Genomic DNA, 17,362 nt, shown 5'->3' on the forward strand with positions numbered 1-17,362 from the left:
CAAGCAGACTTGCACACACCAACACTAACAGCACACAGCCATATCCCCTGCCTTATCTCCCACATTCTTCTATCTGGGTATTTTTATAGCTCCAGTACAATCTCAGAAATAAATGTTTGGATTTGTACATACGTCAGATAATACCTTTCTCTAGTGATGGAGAAATTAAGTTTCTTGAAGCATCGAGATTTTCCAAACAATTGTGTCAAAACATGTTCATTACGGGGCTTTGATCAACATAGTGTACACTAGCGGCACCTCGCGATCAAAATAATTTAGAGCAGCCAAATTATTATAGATGACATCCCATACCCCATAGCGTGTGCGCAGCGTGGCCTTTTTTTCTAATACCAAACCAATACCAAACCAATACCAAACCAATTAGTTCGACCAAACGAAGCTTCGGATGCCATTGATCACGTGCTTCTGATAAAAAGGATACAGGCATCGGCACACTGCTTCAAAGTACACTGCTCAGCAATGTTGACGCATGCCTCGGGAACTCCAGCATCAAACGCAACATCACTACCTTTCTCGACGGGTAAAAACCATGCTTTTTGCCTTCATATGTGACCAACCGGCTCGATTCGGAATTATGTAACAACATTTTCAATGGTGTTTTTCACTTTGGATAAAAGTAGAGACTCAGAGTTAGAAAATGTTATATCATGCACTACAGTTGAGGAACAATGGGAAAGTATTTCTACTTTGAAAGTTGATAAGGGTGTAACCTCACTTTTGAGAAAAACACCCTTCAATGTTTTGGTACCTACTAGAGAGCTCTTCTTAATCTACACCCATTCAGCATCACTCATATCCTTTTAATCTTTAGCCCCACCTATCTCTTTAAGGATTCACATGTGAGGCTATGTACTAAACAACCAAAAATGTCAAGACTAAAGGCTGACTTATACTACGGGTATGTTCTTAAATTTGTGCCAGGGTGTGCTCTGGGCGTTCGTTATCTCAGAGCATTGTCAGATTGTCCATTCGTAAATTCAGAGCGTTTTGCTCTCTGCAAGTTCAGAGCGCACACTGGACGCTCTGGCCTAACAACAGCAGTCAAGCACCCAAGCTAACTAGCTAATGAGAGAAGAGCTCACTCTGACCATTTTACTCCCCCTAGCAGAGCTGGTTAGGCTGTTTTTATGTTATCCAGAGCGTTGGTGACTGCAACTGTGCTGCTGGCAACAATTTAATTACGTTTTTTTTTGCAACGTTTACTGACACCGGCCATTTTCATCGGGTGTTGAGCGTTCGTAAATTTGTCAGTTATTCGTCAGTGCGCTCTGGCACACTCAAACAGGAGTGCTCTGAAATCAGAGTTGATAGCCAGAGTGAATTTATCAGCTACGTCTAACGACAGTTATTGCAGTAACATCATAAACATGGTATTGAAATAGTTACTTGCATAGCGGAGTCTTTTCTTTAAATCTGTAGCTAGCTAGCTAAACAATTAACCATAATCCCAACTCATAACGTTACTACACTGCATGAATATGCAGGTAGCTAACCAACCAGGTTCAATGTTTGCTAGTTGTAGCCTAATGTTAGCTAGCAATGCCAATGGCTCTGAAATACAAATAATATTACTACACAGATCATACAAGTAACGTTAGCTAGCTAGCTAATAGTACACTTTAACTTGAAATGAAAACAACTTTCTGACAAAACTAAAAATGTGTCATATCTGAAAATGTAGCTAGCTAGACTCTCTTACCCATATACAAGGATGGACGCTTCTCCCTCTCTGTCACGGATGCCGTGGTTGTCCTTAGTTTGAAGATGTAATCCAGAGACATGTGTTTTCAACAGCCTTCTGAGTGTTTTCTTTTCAACTCCGTCTGCATATGTAATCAAATGCCAGAATGCCAGAATTCTCTCCATCTTCTTTGCTATAATACTCTATATAAATATAGATATAAATATTCCATTTATTTAAAAACTCGGTCCTCCAGAATGTGGAGAGCAACAAATCAAAATCTAATTTTATTTGTCAAAATGTGCAGAATACAACAGGTGTAGACCTTACAGTGAAATGCTTACTTACAAGCCCTTAACCAACAATGCAGTTAAGAAAAATAAGTGTCATGAAAGTATTTACTAACATAAATGGAAGTTAAAAAAATAATTATAATAATTAAAGAGCAATAATAAAATAACAGTAACGAGGCTATATGCAAGGGCTACCACTACAGAGTCAATGTGCGGGGGCACAGATTAGTCGAGGTAATTGAGGGAATATGTACATGTAGGTAGACTTATGCAGCTCTACTACGTGATATCTTTTTTTTTAAGCAGCATTAGAAAGGATTACCTACACATACTGACCAGCTCATATTATAGACGGAAGCCAATCATGGTTAGGGGGAAGGTTGCTCGCTTTTTTTCGTGGATAAACCAACTAGGCTCATAATTGAACAATTGTCTTCGTATTTACAAATGGTACAAGCTTGTTATTAAGGCACTTGAAAGTTCACATGTTCCAGAAGGTATTTCTGCCAAAAAAACACATTTTGCTAAAAGAAAGGTTTACGTTAAAATGGCTCTCCGTTGAAGTAGTGACGTGCGACAGCTGCCTAGTTTCCTGAAACAAGTCACATATAGTACCACCACAGTTACAAAGCCATTTGGTCCTTGTAAACGTCAAAATGTTCCTCTACCATAGCACAGTTAAACTGGTACAACACTTCCACTCGCGGTTGGCCAAAAATAATTATCGGAAAGCCACACCCCGCCTAAGCCATAACACCAATATAATTTTCCAATGTGCCTTGTCTTTTAGACAAGGACACACAGCTGTCTTCAAACATGGAAAATCAAGCCGTTCATGAGTTCAGCAACACCTTGTGAAATGGCACAATATGCTTCTGTGGATAAAATTCAACCCACTCAATCAATTAAGCAATGCCAGCCTACCATAAACACATTTCCAATACATACAGTTCCATTTACAACCACGAAAACCAATACACTGATTTTTTTTGCTATCTGGAACCGAAAAGAGTTCTTCAGCTGTCCCCATAGTAGAACCCTTTGAAGAACCGATATAGAACCCAAAAGGGTTTTCCCTTCAACCAAAAAGGTTATCCTATGAGGACAGCCAAACAACCCCTCTGGGGAAAAATATTCTAAGAGCTAGCAAGAAACCATAATATAATGTATCTATTTTTATGATGAAACATATCGATATGTAGCTATACCCAGGGGTGTCATTTTGGTTTCTTGGATTGGAATTGTTTTGAATTTGGCTTATATCACGCTATACCACAATGAACAACGAAATCTCCGCTGTGCTTTAACAGTGTCATGGATAGTGCCCTACACACTAAACAAGGCTGTTGTAAACCTAGGCTAGCTAAGGAAGTCATTTTGCCATTGCATGACCTAGGTTTTTCCTGAAATGACACCACTGGATATTCCACCAAGATTTTGATAAAAACCAACCAGCTAAATTGTTTCTTACCTTTTCAGAAGAGTTGCAGTGTTGTGGGATTGTGGGGTATGGTGCTAAACACCTTGACAAGTTCCTTGTCTTTTCAGAGACTATATTCCAAAAAATTCACTGCCCCCCTCCCCTCTTGGCTCTATTGCATCCAATGTCCCCCTCATTTCTTGCCAGCTACCTATCATGAATTAGTGTTGACAGCGATGTTCCCATAGCACATCAAACTAGTTTTTCTTTACACAGTGCAGTGTATTTAAAATTCTCTTTGCTTGATGGGTGCCTAGCAAATCATTTGGTACTATCAATAGCATTCGTCCAGATAGAATACCAAGCTTTAATGCAGGCCTTGTCTGCGTTAGCATTGGACCTTACACATAACTTTCGACAATGGGGGAAAAAAGGCTGCATCTACATTCTCTTCCTATGAACTAACCTGAATAAAAATAGGTGTGGCATGACAAGAAGCTGATTAAACAGGAAAGTAACTGGAATTTTGCAACCCTACCTGCAAGTGACATTCTATTGGCTTGCAAAGTGATTTGTAAATCCTATTGGAATCCAGCCATAGTTAGGATACAGTTGGAATGGTTTTGTTTCTCTTTTGGTGAAATTGTATTAACACAATTTCACTTGCACAGCTCATATATTTACATCATCATATGTACACTTTAAAGCGGTATAAATATGCATTCAAAACAGCATTGAATATTACATTGGTTAGTTTAATGTGTTCTTGATTGAAACAATAAAAACTACCTAAAACAAAAGTGCTTAAAAAATATCCAATCTGTAAAGCCTTTAAATGTGCACACATGATTTAAAACAAAAGTAAACATTTTTAAGATATGGAAAACATGTTAAAAATGTACTTCGTTAAAAAAGCTATCTTCGGTTCTTTGTACGGGAACGGGGTGTCCTTATCAAAAAAAGCTTCCTCCTGCTCTTCCGAATCAACTCCGTACCCATCCACCGGGGCCCGGAGGAGACTCCTCCCCTAGGCTCATCGCCCTAGGTCCCACAGCGCTGAGAGCAAAGATGTGGGAAAAACAACACGCTTTAATGTCCCGAAACACAACATGTACAAAGTGAAAACACAAATGAACAGAAATATAACCGGACAGCGTGTAACCCAAAAATACAACAAAATACACTCAACCAACAAAACAGACGAACAAGCCCGCACGAAACAGAAGCGGGCTAAACAGACTATATATACCCTATCCTAACAACCAAACTAGAAACAGGTGCTACCAATTAGACAAAACTAAACGAACACAGAACAACGGATCGGCGATAGCTAGTAGACCGGCGACGACGACCGCCGAGCGCCACCCGAACAAGAAGGGGAGTCACCTTCGGTAATATTCTTGACAGTACACCCTCCTGACGCGCAGCTCCCGCAGCACGCCGACGTCGGCCTCGGGGACGACCCGGAGGCCGAGGCGCTGGGCGATCCGGGCGGAGGCGATGAAATTCACTCAACATGGATGGGTCTAGAATATCCCTCGCCGGAACCCAGCACCTCTCCTCCGGACCGTACCCCTCCCAGTCGACGAGGTACTGCAAGCCTCTCACCCGGCGTCTCGAGTCCAGAATAGCTCGTATCTTGTACGCCGGGGACCCCTCGATGTCCAGAGGGGGTGGAGGAACCTCCGGTACCTCATTCTCCTGCATGGGACCAGCTACCACCGGCCTGAGAAGAGACACATGAAATGAGGGGTTAATACGATAATACGAAGGAAGTGATAATCGATAACAAACCTCATTTATTCTCCTCAGGACTTTAAATGGCCCTATACACTGCGGACCCAGCTTCCGGCAGGGCAAGTGGAGAGGCAGGTTACGGGTCGAGAGCCAGACCCTGTCCCCAGGTGCAAACACGGGGGCCTCACTGCGGTGACGGTCAGCGCTCTTCTTCTGCCTTATACTAGCTTGGCGTAATGACTCCTGGACTGCCCTCCAGGCCTCCTTAGAGCGCTGTACCCACTCCCCCACCACAGGAGCCTCAGTCTGGCTCTGATGCCACGGTGCCAAGACAGGCTGGTACCCCAACACGCACTCAAATGGTGACATGTTGGTAGAAGAGTGGCTTAGTGAATTCTGGGCTATTTCTGCCCAGGGAATATATCTCGCCCACTCGCCTGGCCGGTCCTGGCAATACGACCGCAGAAACCTACCCACCTCCTGGTTAACTCTCTCCACCTGACCATTACTCTCCGGGTGATACCCTGAGGTAAGGCTGACCGAGACCCCCAGACGTTCCATAAATGCTCTCCAAACACGGGAGTTAAATTGGGGGCCCCGATCAGAAACTATATCCTCGGGCACCCCGTAGTGCCGGAAGACATGGGTGAAAAGAGCTTCCGCAGTCTGTAGGGCCGTAGGGAGACCGGGCAATGGGATAAGACGGCAGGACTTAGAGAACCGATCCACAACGACCAGGATAGTAGTGTTACCCTGAGAGGGGGGAAGGTCAGTAAGAAAATCCACCGAAAGATGGGTCCACGGCCGTTGTGGAACGGGAAGAGGTTGTAATTTACCTCTTGGCAGGTGTCTAGGAGCCTTACTCTGGGCGCACACCGAACAGGAGGAAACATAGAATCGCACATCCCTCCTCAAAGTGGGCCACCAGTACTTCCTCTCAAGACCTCTCACGGTCTTATAAACACCTGGGTGACCCGACGAGGGTAGACAATGAGCCCATCGAATCAATTGATCACGAACAGCCAGCGGCACGTACCTACGACCCTCCGGACACTGTGGGGGCGTAGGTTCCCCCCTTAGTGCCCGCTCGATGTCCGCGTCCACATCCCATACTACCGGTGCCACCAGCTTAGCTGCCGGAATGATGGGAGTAGGATCGATGGACCTGTCCTCAGTGTCATAGAGTCTTGACAGCGCGTCAGCCTTAGTGTTGAGGGAACCTGGTCTATATGAGACAGTGAAATGAAATCTGGTGAAAAACATGGCCCACCTTGCCTGACGAGGATTCATTCTCCTAGCTGATCGGATATACTCCAGGTTACGATGGTCAATCCAGATAAGGAAAGGGTGCTTAGCCCCCTCAAGCCAGTGTCTCCACACCTTCAGGGCCTTAACCATAGCCAACAACTCCCTATCCCCCACATCATAATTCCGCTCCGCTGGCCCGAGTTTCTTAGAAAAAAAGGCACAGGGGCGGAGCTTCGGTGGCACACCCGAACGCTGTGAGAGCACAGCTCCAACCCCAGCCTCGGATGCGTCCACCTCTACTATAAACGCCAAAGAAGGGTCCGGATGTGTTGGGGTGGTATGCGAATTGGAGTGGGTCTTGAATGATGGTGCTGTGAGCCATGACCACCCTTTCAAAGCATTTCATGGTTATAAATGTGAGTGCTACAGGACGATATTAATTTAGGCAGGTTACCTTGGTGTTGTTTGACATGGGAACTATGGTGGTCTGCTTGAAACAAGTCGGTATTACAGACCAGATAAGGGATAGGTTGAATATGTTAGTGAAGACACTTGCCAGCTGGTCAGCACATGCTCTGAGTACGCATCCTGGTATTCCATCTGGCCCTGCGGCCTTGCGAATGTTAGCCTGTTTAATCCTGTCTAAACTGGTGGAGGGGGGTTACTACTAAATTACAGATTTTTTTAAAAGAAGTTCATACCAAGGATCATTTTGCTAATTGATTGTGAATTTTATGACCGATTGAAGTATCAAACAAATATATAAATAACTTATTTGATGAAAAATTGTATTTGGCCTTACCGCTATAAGCCCATACAAACGCATTGAATAACAGATTCACTACATGGAACAACAGATAGTCCCCCCCAAACAAATCTAACGGAAGTTTGTTCTGAGGTGTCTATTTTTTACATGTTTTGGTCACTAAACAGTCTCCATATATACAGTACTCCCATTAACTTTTTGGACTGGTACTGGGGAACCTTCAGAGGAGTCTTGTGAGGCCTGACATGTACGTGTTTGTGAGAGTCGCCTTTACACAGAGGGGTCATATTGTGTAGCCCAAACTTTGCGGATGCTACAAACAGAAATTTGCAAATCGGCTGTACCAACTGTACCAAGTGTCATCTTTCCATAGAGAGATCATAATAGTTGGTAGGCCAAATCATTCGGATGCTACAGAGGACTGTGTGAGAACACCAATTTTCAGGATGTCTCATGGTCTGACAAACACTCTCTAGCTCTGTCACCTTTCACCACAGGTGCAGAAGTGTTATATAAGCGGATGCGGTGGATTGAGACACATCCAATGCCAAAGAACAGATATGCTACATGACCAACAGTATGTGGACACCTGCTCGTCGAACATCTCATTCCAAAATCATGGGCATTAATATGGAGTTGGTCCCCCATTTGCTGCTATAACAGTTCAACTCTTATGGGAAGGCTTTCCACTAGATGTTGGAACATTGCTGCAGGAACTTGCTTCCATTCAGCCACACGAGCATTAGTGAGGTTGGGCCATTTGCTCGTAGTCGGTGTTCCAATTCATCCCAATGGTTTTCGATGGGGTTGAGGTCAGGGCTCTGTCCAGTCAAGTTCTTCCACACCGATCTCGACAAACCATTTCTGTATGGACCTCGCTTTGTGCACAGGGGCATTGTCATGCTGGAACAGGAAAAGGCCTTCCCCAAACTGTTGCCACAAAGTTGGAAGCACAGAATGAATGTCATTGAATGCTGTAGCATTAAGATTCCCCTTCACTGGAACTAAGGGGTCTTGCCCAAACCATGAAAAACAGCCCCAGACCATTTTTCCTCCTCCACCAAGATGTACAGTTGGCACTATGCATTCGGGCAGGTAGCATTGTCCTTGCATCAGCCAAACCCAGATTCGTCCGTCGTTTCCACTGCTTCAGCTTTCAATGGCGACAAGTTTTACACCACTCAAGCCGACACAAGGTGGCATCCTATGACGGTGCCATGTTGAAAGTCACTGATCTCTTCATTTAGGCCATTCTCCTGCCAATGTTTGTCTATGGAGATTGCCAGGCTGTGTGCTCGATTTTATACACCTGTCCGCAACAGGTGTGGCTGATTCCACTAATCTGAAGGGCTGTCCACGTAATTTTCGACATATCAGGCCAAGTAGTCCTGAGGCATGTCCTAGGGCTCAGGTCCTATGGGAGGGGAGAGGGATAGAGAGAGAATTAGAGGGAGTATACTTAAATTCACACAGGAAAAGACAGAATAATTACACCACATATAACAGACTGACCCTAGCCCCCTGGCACATAGACTATTGCAGCATACATACTGGAGGCTGAGACGGATGGGTCGGGGACGCTGTGGCCCAGTCCGTCGATACCCCCGGACAGGTCCATCCACTTTGCCAAAGCACAGCCCCCACACCACTAGAGGGATATCAATAGACCACCAATTTACTACCCTGAGACAAGGCTGAGTATAGCCTACAAAGATCTCCTCCACCGCACGAGCCAGAGAGGGCGCAAAACCAGACAGAAATATCACGTCTGTGACTCAACCCACTCAAGTGACGCACCCCTCCCAGGGACGGCATGGTAAGCCAGTGACTCAACCCCTGTAATTGGGTCAGAGGCAGAGAATCCCAGTGGAGAGAGGGGAGCCAGCCATGCAGAGACGGCAAGGGTGGTTCATCACTCCAGTGCCTTGCCGTTCACCTTCGCACCCCTGGGCCAGAATACATTCGAATATAGGACCTACTGAAGAGATAAGTCTTCAGTAAAGACTTAAAGGTCGAGACTAGGGATGATGATGTATCGGTGAACATATCGAAATCGGACGATATTAGCTAAAAATGCTAACATCGGTATTGTCCGATATCTAGTTTAACGGCCAATGTCTAGTTTAACGCCCGATGTGCAAAACCGATGTCAAAGCTGACGTGCATCTATGTAACGTAGGTACATGATGTAATGGCGCCACGTAAAATGTTGCGCTATACATGCAACACAGCATTCCTAAACTAGCCCACAAGGACTGCTGTGTGGATCTAGCAGTCGTTTGAAAGAGTAACAACATTTCAGCTCCACAACTCAGAGGCAAAATACATTAAAGCCAAGATAATGGAATTCATTGCCCTTGACAATCAACCGTTCTCTGTCGTGAGAGATGTTGGCTTTCGCCGTCTGGTCGAGCACCGGTACACACTACCAAGTGAGCTATTTTCCCCCTACCGGAGTTACACAGTAATTGTGTCACTGCTATTAACTTAACTTAACTGGAATGCCGTTTGGGTCTTTGCGTGTCAAAAAAGATACAGTAGCACTGTCAAAGCTGTACAAAAGTCTGCAAACAAGCAAACACCGGCCACGAACGATGTGTTTACAATACCGCGTTGGTAATAAAGCATAATTTGTTCGACCGCAACTTCTGGAGTACCTAGCTAGCACCAATACAACCAGCCTGAAAACTGACCAGTAGAACCTGCAGTCATTTTCATTATTCTTACCAATGATTCCGTGTAATCCGAGTAAGTATTAACTAGGTTGCCACTTGTTGTTCGCTTATTGAAATTTAACTTCAGTTCATGAAAATAAATAGCTAGTCAGCAACTGAACCCGGTTTCCCAAAGTTAACGTTATAAGCAGTCAGCTAGCTTCTGACTAGTGAGGCTCGACTGCATCAGGCTGTGTTGTGAAGCTAGCCAAAATAAGGATTAGGCACAATAGTTGAATTTGCGGTTTGCTTTCGAAATAAAAGTCTGTAATTGACAGTAATGCAAATGAATACAAATAGTAGAATTATGCCATACTTTTATTTTGAATGTGACTAATCTTTATTGTGGTGAGCTTCACATAGTTGAGTCCGACCACCATTAATCAAATAAGAACTGTCTTATAAATTAGAGTTATTTTAGATGACACCTAGCTATATAGTTAGCTAGCTAACTAAAGCTACTGAAACAGATGTTGTGTTATTTGACGTGTATCTTTTTTGACACGCAAAGACCCAAACAGCGTTCCACAGAAATCCTGTTTTGAGAAAGAAACGACTGAACAAATGAACATCGAAACAGCACAGTAAATAAGTGAAAGAAATAGGTTTTCACTATGTTTTACTGGTAATGGGGACTTCCGTAAATGCCAACAAAAGAACTTTTTGGTGTGCGTGTGTACGATTTATTTAACTAGGCAAGTCAGTTAAGAACAAATTCTTATTTACAATGACTGCCCGGATGACCCTGGGCAAATTGTGGTCAGCACTATGGGACTCACGATCACAGCCGGATGTAATACAGCCTGGATTTGAACCAGGGACTATAGGAACACCTCTTGCACTGAGATGCAGTGCCTTAGACCGCTGCATCCATGTGTGTGTGTTAACTATATAACTGTACTAGAATGCTTTAAAAGCTGCTAAAATTGTAAATATTGGTTATCGGTATCGGTATCATTTTTGTTTGGCAAGGAAAATATCGGATATCGGTATCAGCCAAAAATATCATATCGGTGCATCACTAGTCGAGACCAAGTCTATGTCTCTCTCACATGGATAGGTAGACCATTCCATAAAAATGTTGCTTTATAGGAGAAATCCCTGCATCCAGCTCATGCTAGGTTCAGTGTTGCTTGCCTCCAGGCTTGCTCTGTAATCTTGGATAATTTGCAAGCCCTGCCACACCCTTTGTGCATCAAACCCGGCATAGTAGGATTTGATCTCAGTCTTATATTGACGCTTTGCCTGTTTGATGGCTCGTTGGAGGTCGTGGCGGGATTTCTTTGAAGCGTCCAGATTACTGTCCTGCTCCTTGAATGCAGCAGCTCTAGCCTTTAGCTCAGTGCGGATGTTGCCTGTAATCCATGGCTTCTGGTTGTGGTTTGTACGTATGCTCACGATGTCGTCGATGCATTTATTAAAGAAGCCATTGACTGATGTGGTAAACTCCTCAACGTTATCGGATAAATGCCAGAACATAGCGAAACAGTCTCCTTAGCTTAGCATCCGCTTCAATGGACCTCTTTCGTATTGAGCACATCACCGGTACTTCATTTACATTTACATTTAAGTCTTCCCTTTCCCCCTTTTACAGCCCTTTGACCCCTCTACCCCCCTCGCCCAGTATACCCAAACCTCCCCAGTCTAGCCCTTTGCCTCACCCTTAATGCACCTGTCACAACCCCAGCCTCACACCCAGCCATCTTCTGAAATCTGCACTGAATATGGGGATCAAAACAGGGAATTGCTGATCAAGCTCCTTTCAAGCTTAAATACCTCCTCTCTTTAACATGGCAGAGAAATATGGATGAATAAAAACTGAAGCTACATGTTGTTCCCTTCATCCTTACCTACTTTCTATCTTCTCTCCACCACTATCCTCTTTATTGTTCTCTCCCTCTCCCCCCTCTCTCTCTCTCTGTGTGTGTTTTTGAGTGATAAGGGAATGTAGTGTAAATGTGCCCTTGGATGCAATGTGCACTGCTCAAATGAAATGGTTGTGAAGTTCTAATTATTCCTCTCTTTCTCTCCCCCTCTTTCCTCTGTTCCTTCCTCTCTCCCCTCATCCTCCCTCTCTCCCTACCCTCCTCCTCCCTATTTTTTCCCTTCCCCTCTCCGTAGTGATGGTGTTGTTCTTTGTGATGTGGATGAAGAGGAGGGATAAGGAACGTCAGGCCAAGCAGCTGCTCATCGACCCAGAGGACGATGTCAGAGACAACATACTGAAGTACGACGAAGAAGGAGGAGGAGAGGAGGACCAGGTAGAGAAAACACACACTAACATTAGCATAATGATAGCATAGCCAATCAGCTGTTGAATCAGATGGAGGGTTAGTCCTCTAACTGCTAGTGGGAGACAAGGTCAGTGCTTGGGTAAAGGGGGGAGGCAAGGACGATTTACAGTGGTTGACACACAGACAAACACACACACTGAGGGACTCTCACATGGGGGCAATTCCACGAAAACGGAACTATTCTGAGATTTTTCACTTTAAAATGTATGTCAAATTTACAATCTACACAGAAAAAAATCTATACAAAAACACATTTACTTAAAGAACAGTGCAGATGCAAAGTTTGGTAAAACAATGAACTGCAAAAATCATCATTCTGTAAACAAACTTTGCACTTGTTTTTGTAAAATTGTATTTGTGAATTTTTACAAGTAGTACTTGTTCATAGAGGTGTATGGTTTGTTAATATTAGAAATCAATGAATGAGTCTCAGCGTCATTTTTTTCCAGTGGACTTGCCCATGGGGGTTGTAGGACCTAGCTGACCAATCATTGGATTTTAATAATGGCACTCTGAGAGGGGGTGATAAACATTTATTGCCATGGAAATGGCATGGGAGTTGGGGGGTAAGGCGAGAGACCATCTTTCACTGCGATGGATGCTACTTCCCACCCATTGTTCGGGGAAATTGTCATGTGGAGGAATCGGCAGTGACGGGAAAATTAACTGTTGGTGAGCGTAGCGGCTAGTTCCCCCTGATCAGCCCCCCCAGCTGTGAGATGGATTAGTAATGTCTGTCTGGGACTCCCAGTGGTGAGGGGCTATGGGGAGTGGTCAGGCCAGGGACAGCTACAGGAACAGTCACATAGTCTGGCTCTCTGGTTCTAAATGGATACTATGCTACACTGATGCCAATGGCAGAGCCACAGAGGGTGCAACCCATAGGGCCCTGGTCAAAGGTACACTATAAAGGGGATAGGGCGACATTTGGGATGTAGACAAAGTCTGGCCCTCTGGTCCTAAATGGTTACTATACTGAGGCTAACACCATTGTGTGTTGATGGTCATATAGCCAATGCTAACAACAGCACAGGCCTGACCTGTAACAAATCCAGACAATCCAAAAAGTAAGGTGTACAGTCTCTCTATACATTAATCGCACATTGTGGCTCTCTTCTGTGGTACTAACGGCCATATCCTCTTCAACCAGCCACTGCTAAGAAAACCACAAACCTCTTTCAGAAGAGCCAAACACAAAGACTTCCAGACATACAGTTATAATACAGCCTCTCAAATGACAAACACACACACATTGCACATGTTACATTAAGCGTTTTAAATGGATAAAACAAATAGATCAGCTTTTTGTGTACTTAGCCTATCATCCTGGTGTCAAAGACTAAGAAGGGTGAGCGATGATAAAACCCAGCTATTTGGCTGAGTCCCTTTCAGACCTGACTGACTAGCTGGCTGTCTGTAGAGATGTCTGTGGTCGCATTCCAGATGGCACCCTATTCCGTATATAGTGCACTTCTTTTGGACCCTGGTCAAAAGTAGTGCACTTTAAAGAGAATAAGGTGCCAAAGGGAAATAAGCCTGCATGTGTTCTCCTCTGTCTAAGAAATAACAATAAAGCCTAGCATAGTGACAAAGCCATCTGTATTTATCCATCCATTTCCTCGACCTCTCTCTCTGTCCATCATGTTATGGTGGCATTCACAGCTCTCCCCTGAAAGTGTTTCATTGGTTAGCTATTACGGTGAACAAAGCCCAAGGTCATTACTTGGCCAGGCTTTAATGTCCCTGAAAATGCTCTTTAAGTCGATCCCCCTTGGAGATGAATGTTTCATCATGTTTTTCAATGAATCAGACACTGGCAATTCAAAAGGAGATCAGAGCCTATCTCTCTTAGCCTTCTATCTCTCTCACGCTCTCTCTCAATTCATTGTAATGGCTTTATTGGCATGGGAAACATGTTTACATTGCCGAAGTAAGTAAAATAGATAAACAAAAGTGAAATAAACAATAAAAAAATGAACACTCTCTCATTCACTGAGTCAGTGTAAGGTCATGTTGGAATGAGAGAGAAGGATCATGACAGCAGTTACATACACTGTTGGATGAACCTAAAAAAAATATTCACCTGCTTACAAGTAAATTAGTTTTTTAAATGCAAAAATACGGCATGTGTTGAATTCAAATGTAATGTTTCAATTTATTTTTTGTATTTTTTTTTCTTCCCCTTTATTTAACCAGGTAGGCTAGTTGAGAACAAGTTCTCATTTGCCACTGCGACCTGGCCAAGATAAAGTATAGCAGTGTGAACAGACAACACAGAGTTACACATGGAGTAAACAATTAACAAGTCAATAACACAGTAGAAAAAAGAGTCTATATACATTGTGTGCAAAAGGCATGAGGAGGTAGGCGAATAATTACAATTCTGCAGATTAACACTGGAGTGATAAATGATCAGATGGTCATGTACAGGTAGAGATATTGGTGTGCAAAAGAGCAGAAAAGTAAATAAATAAAAACAGTATGGGGATGAGGTAGGTAAAAATGGGTGGGCTATTTACCGATAGACTATGTACAGCTGCAGCGATCGGTTAGCTGCTCAGATAGCAGATGTTTGAAGTTGGTGAGGGAGATAAAAGTCTCCAACTTCAGCGATTTTTGCAATTCGTTCCAGTCACAGGCAGCAGAGAACTGGAACGAAAGGCGGCCAAATGAGGTGTTGGCTTTAGGGATGATCAGTGAGATACACCTGCTGGAGCGCGTGCTAAGGTGGAGCTTTACCTAGCATGGACTTGTAGATGACCTGGAGCCAGTGGGTCTGGTGACGAATATGTCGTGAGTGGCAGCCGACTAGAGCATACAGGTCGCAGTGGTGGGTGGTATAAGGTGCTTTAGTGACAAAACGGATGGCACTATGATAAACTGATCCAGTTTGCTGAGTAGAGTGTTGGAAGCAATTTTGTAGATGACATCGCCGAAGTCGAGGATCGGTAGGATAGTCAGTTTTACTAGGGTAAGTTTGGCGAGTGAAGGAGGCTTTGTTGCGGAATAGAAAGCCGACTCTAGATTTGATTTTCGATTGGAGATGTTTGATATTTCTAAGCAAACAGCTGGAGGCAGGGCTTTCTCCTATAGAGCTCCATTTTTATGGAACGGTCTGCCTACCCATGTCAGAGACGCAAACTCGGTCTCAACCTTTAAGTCTTTACTGAAGACTCATCTCTTCAGTGGGTCATATGATTGAGTGTAGTCTGGCCCAGGAGTGGGAAGGTGAACGGAAAGGCTCTGGAGCAACGAACCGCCCTTGTTGTCTCTGCCTGGCCGGTTCCCCTTTTTCCACTGGGATTCTCTGCCTCTAACCTTGTTACGGGGGCTGAGTCACTGGCTTGCTGGGGCTCTCTCGTGCCGTCCCTGGGGGTGCGTCACCTGGGTGGGTTGATTCACTGTTGTGGTCGGCCTGTCTGGGTTCCCCCCCTTGGGTTGTACCGTGTCGGAGATCTTTGTGGGCTATACTCGGCCTTGTCTCAGGATGGTAAGTTGGTGGTTGAAGATTTCCCTCTAGTGGTGTGGGGGCTGTGCTTTGGCAAAGTGGGTGGGGTTATATCCTTCCTGTTTGGCCCTGTCTGGCGGTGTCCTCGGATGGGGCCACAGTGTCTCCTGACCCCTCCTGTCTCAGCCTCCAGTATTTATGCTGCAGTAGTTTATGTGTCGGGGGGCTAGGGTCAGTTTGTTTATCTGGAGTACTTCTCCTGTCCTATTCGGTGTCCTGTGTAAATCTAAGTGTGCGTTCTCTAATTCTCTCCTTCTCTCTTTCTTTCTCTCTCTCGGAGGACCTGAGCCCTAGGACCATGCCCCAGGACTACCTGACATGATGACTCCTTGCTGTCCCCAGTCCACCTGGCCATGCTGCTGCTCCAGTTTCAACTGGCCTGGGCCCTAGGACCATGTCCCAGGACTACCTGACATGAGGACTCCTTGCTGTCCCCAGTCCACCTGGCCATGCTCCTGCTCCAGTTTCAACTGTTCTGCCTTACTATTATTCAACCATGCTGGTCATTTATGAACATTTGAACATCTTGGCCACGTTCTGTTATAATCTCCACCCGGCACAGCCAGAAGAGGACTGGCCACCCCACATATGCTCTCTCTAATTCTCTCTTTCTTTCTCTCTCTCTGAGGACCTGAGCCCTAGGACCGTGCCCCAGGACTACCTGACATGATGGCTCCTTGCTGTCCCCAGTCCACCTGACTGTGCTGCTGCTCCAGTTTCAACTGTTCTGCCTTATTATTATTTGACCATGCTGGTCATTTATGAACATTTGAACATCTTGGTCATGTTCTGTTATAATCTCTACCCGGCACAGCCAGAAGAGGACTGGCCACCCCACATAGCCCGGTTCCTCTCTAGGTTTCTTCCTAGGTTTTGGCCTTTCTAGGGAGTTTTTCCTAGCCACCGTGCTTTTACACCTGCATTGTTTGCTGTTTGGGGTTTTAGGCTGGGTTTCTGTACAGCACTTTGAGATATCAGCTGATGTACGAAGGGCTATATAAATAAATTTGATTTGATTTGATATGAGTCTGGAAGGAGAGTTTACAGTCTAGCCAGACACCTAGGTACTTATAGATGTCCACATATTCAAGGTCAGAACCATCCAGGGTGGTGATGCTAGTCAGGCGTGCGGGTGCAGGCAGCGAACGGTTGAAAAGCATGCATTTGGTTTTACTAGCGTTTAAGAGCAGTTGGAGGCCACGGAAGGAGTGTTGTATGGCATTGAAGCTCGTTTGGAGGTTAGATAGCACAGTGTCCAAGGACGGGCCGGAAGTATATAGAATGGTGTCGTCTGCGTAGAGGTGGATCAGGGAACCGCCCGCAGCAAGAGCAACATCATTGATATATACAGAGAAAAGAGTCGGCCCGAGAATTGAACCCTGTGGCACCCCCATAGAGACTGCCAGAGGACCGGACAGCATACCCTCGGATTTGACACACTGAACTCTGTCTGCAAAGTAGTTGGTGAACCAGGCAAGGCAGTCATCAGAAAAACCGAGGCTACTGAGTCTGCTGATAAGAATATGGTGATTGACTGAGTCGAAAGCCTTGGCAAGGTCGATGAAGACGGCTGCACAGTACTGTCTTTTATCGATGGCGGTTATGATATCGTTTAGTACCTTGAGCGTGGCTGAGGTGCACCCGTGACCGGCTCGGAAACCAGATTGCACAGAGGAGAAG

General features: G+C 44.8%; 1 protein-coding gene across 2 annotated transcripts in view; it reads left to right on the forward strand.

Annotated features, from left to right (window-relative positions):
• Positions 1–17,362, forward strand: part of LOC124019051 (cadherin-2-like) — a 116,835-nt gene that overhangs the window by 81,918 nt on the left and 17,555 nt on the right. Inside the window, exons 14-15 of one of the 2 annotated variants that reach the window (XM_046334410.1) lie at positions 12,002–12,141; positions 15,963–16,022. In XM_046334410.1, coding sequence (XP_046190366.1) covers positions 12,002–12,141; positions 15,963–16,004 — 182 coding nt within the window. In that variant the 3' untranslated portion in view covers positions 16,005–16,022. Of the gene's footprint in view, positions 1–12,001; positions 12,142–15,962; positions 16,023–17,362 lie in introns of those variants that run through there. The other variant, XM_046334409.1, reaches the window with a different exon arrangement.

The sequence above is a fragment of the Oncorhynchus gorbuscha genome, unplaced genomic scaffold (genome assembly GCF_021184085.1).
Source record: "Oncorhynchus gorbuscha isolate QuinsamMale2020 ecotype Even-year unplaced genomic scaffold, OgorEven_v1.0 Un_scaffold_618, whole genome shotgun sequence".
Classification (NCBI taxonomy): Eukaryota; Metazoa; Chordata; class Actinopteri; order Salmoniformes; family Salmonidae; genus Oncorhynchus; species Oncorhynchus gorbuscha.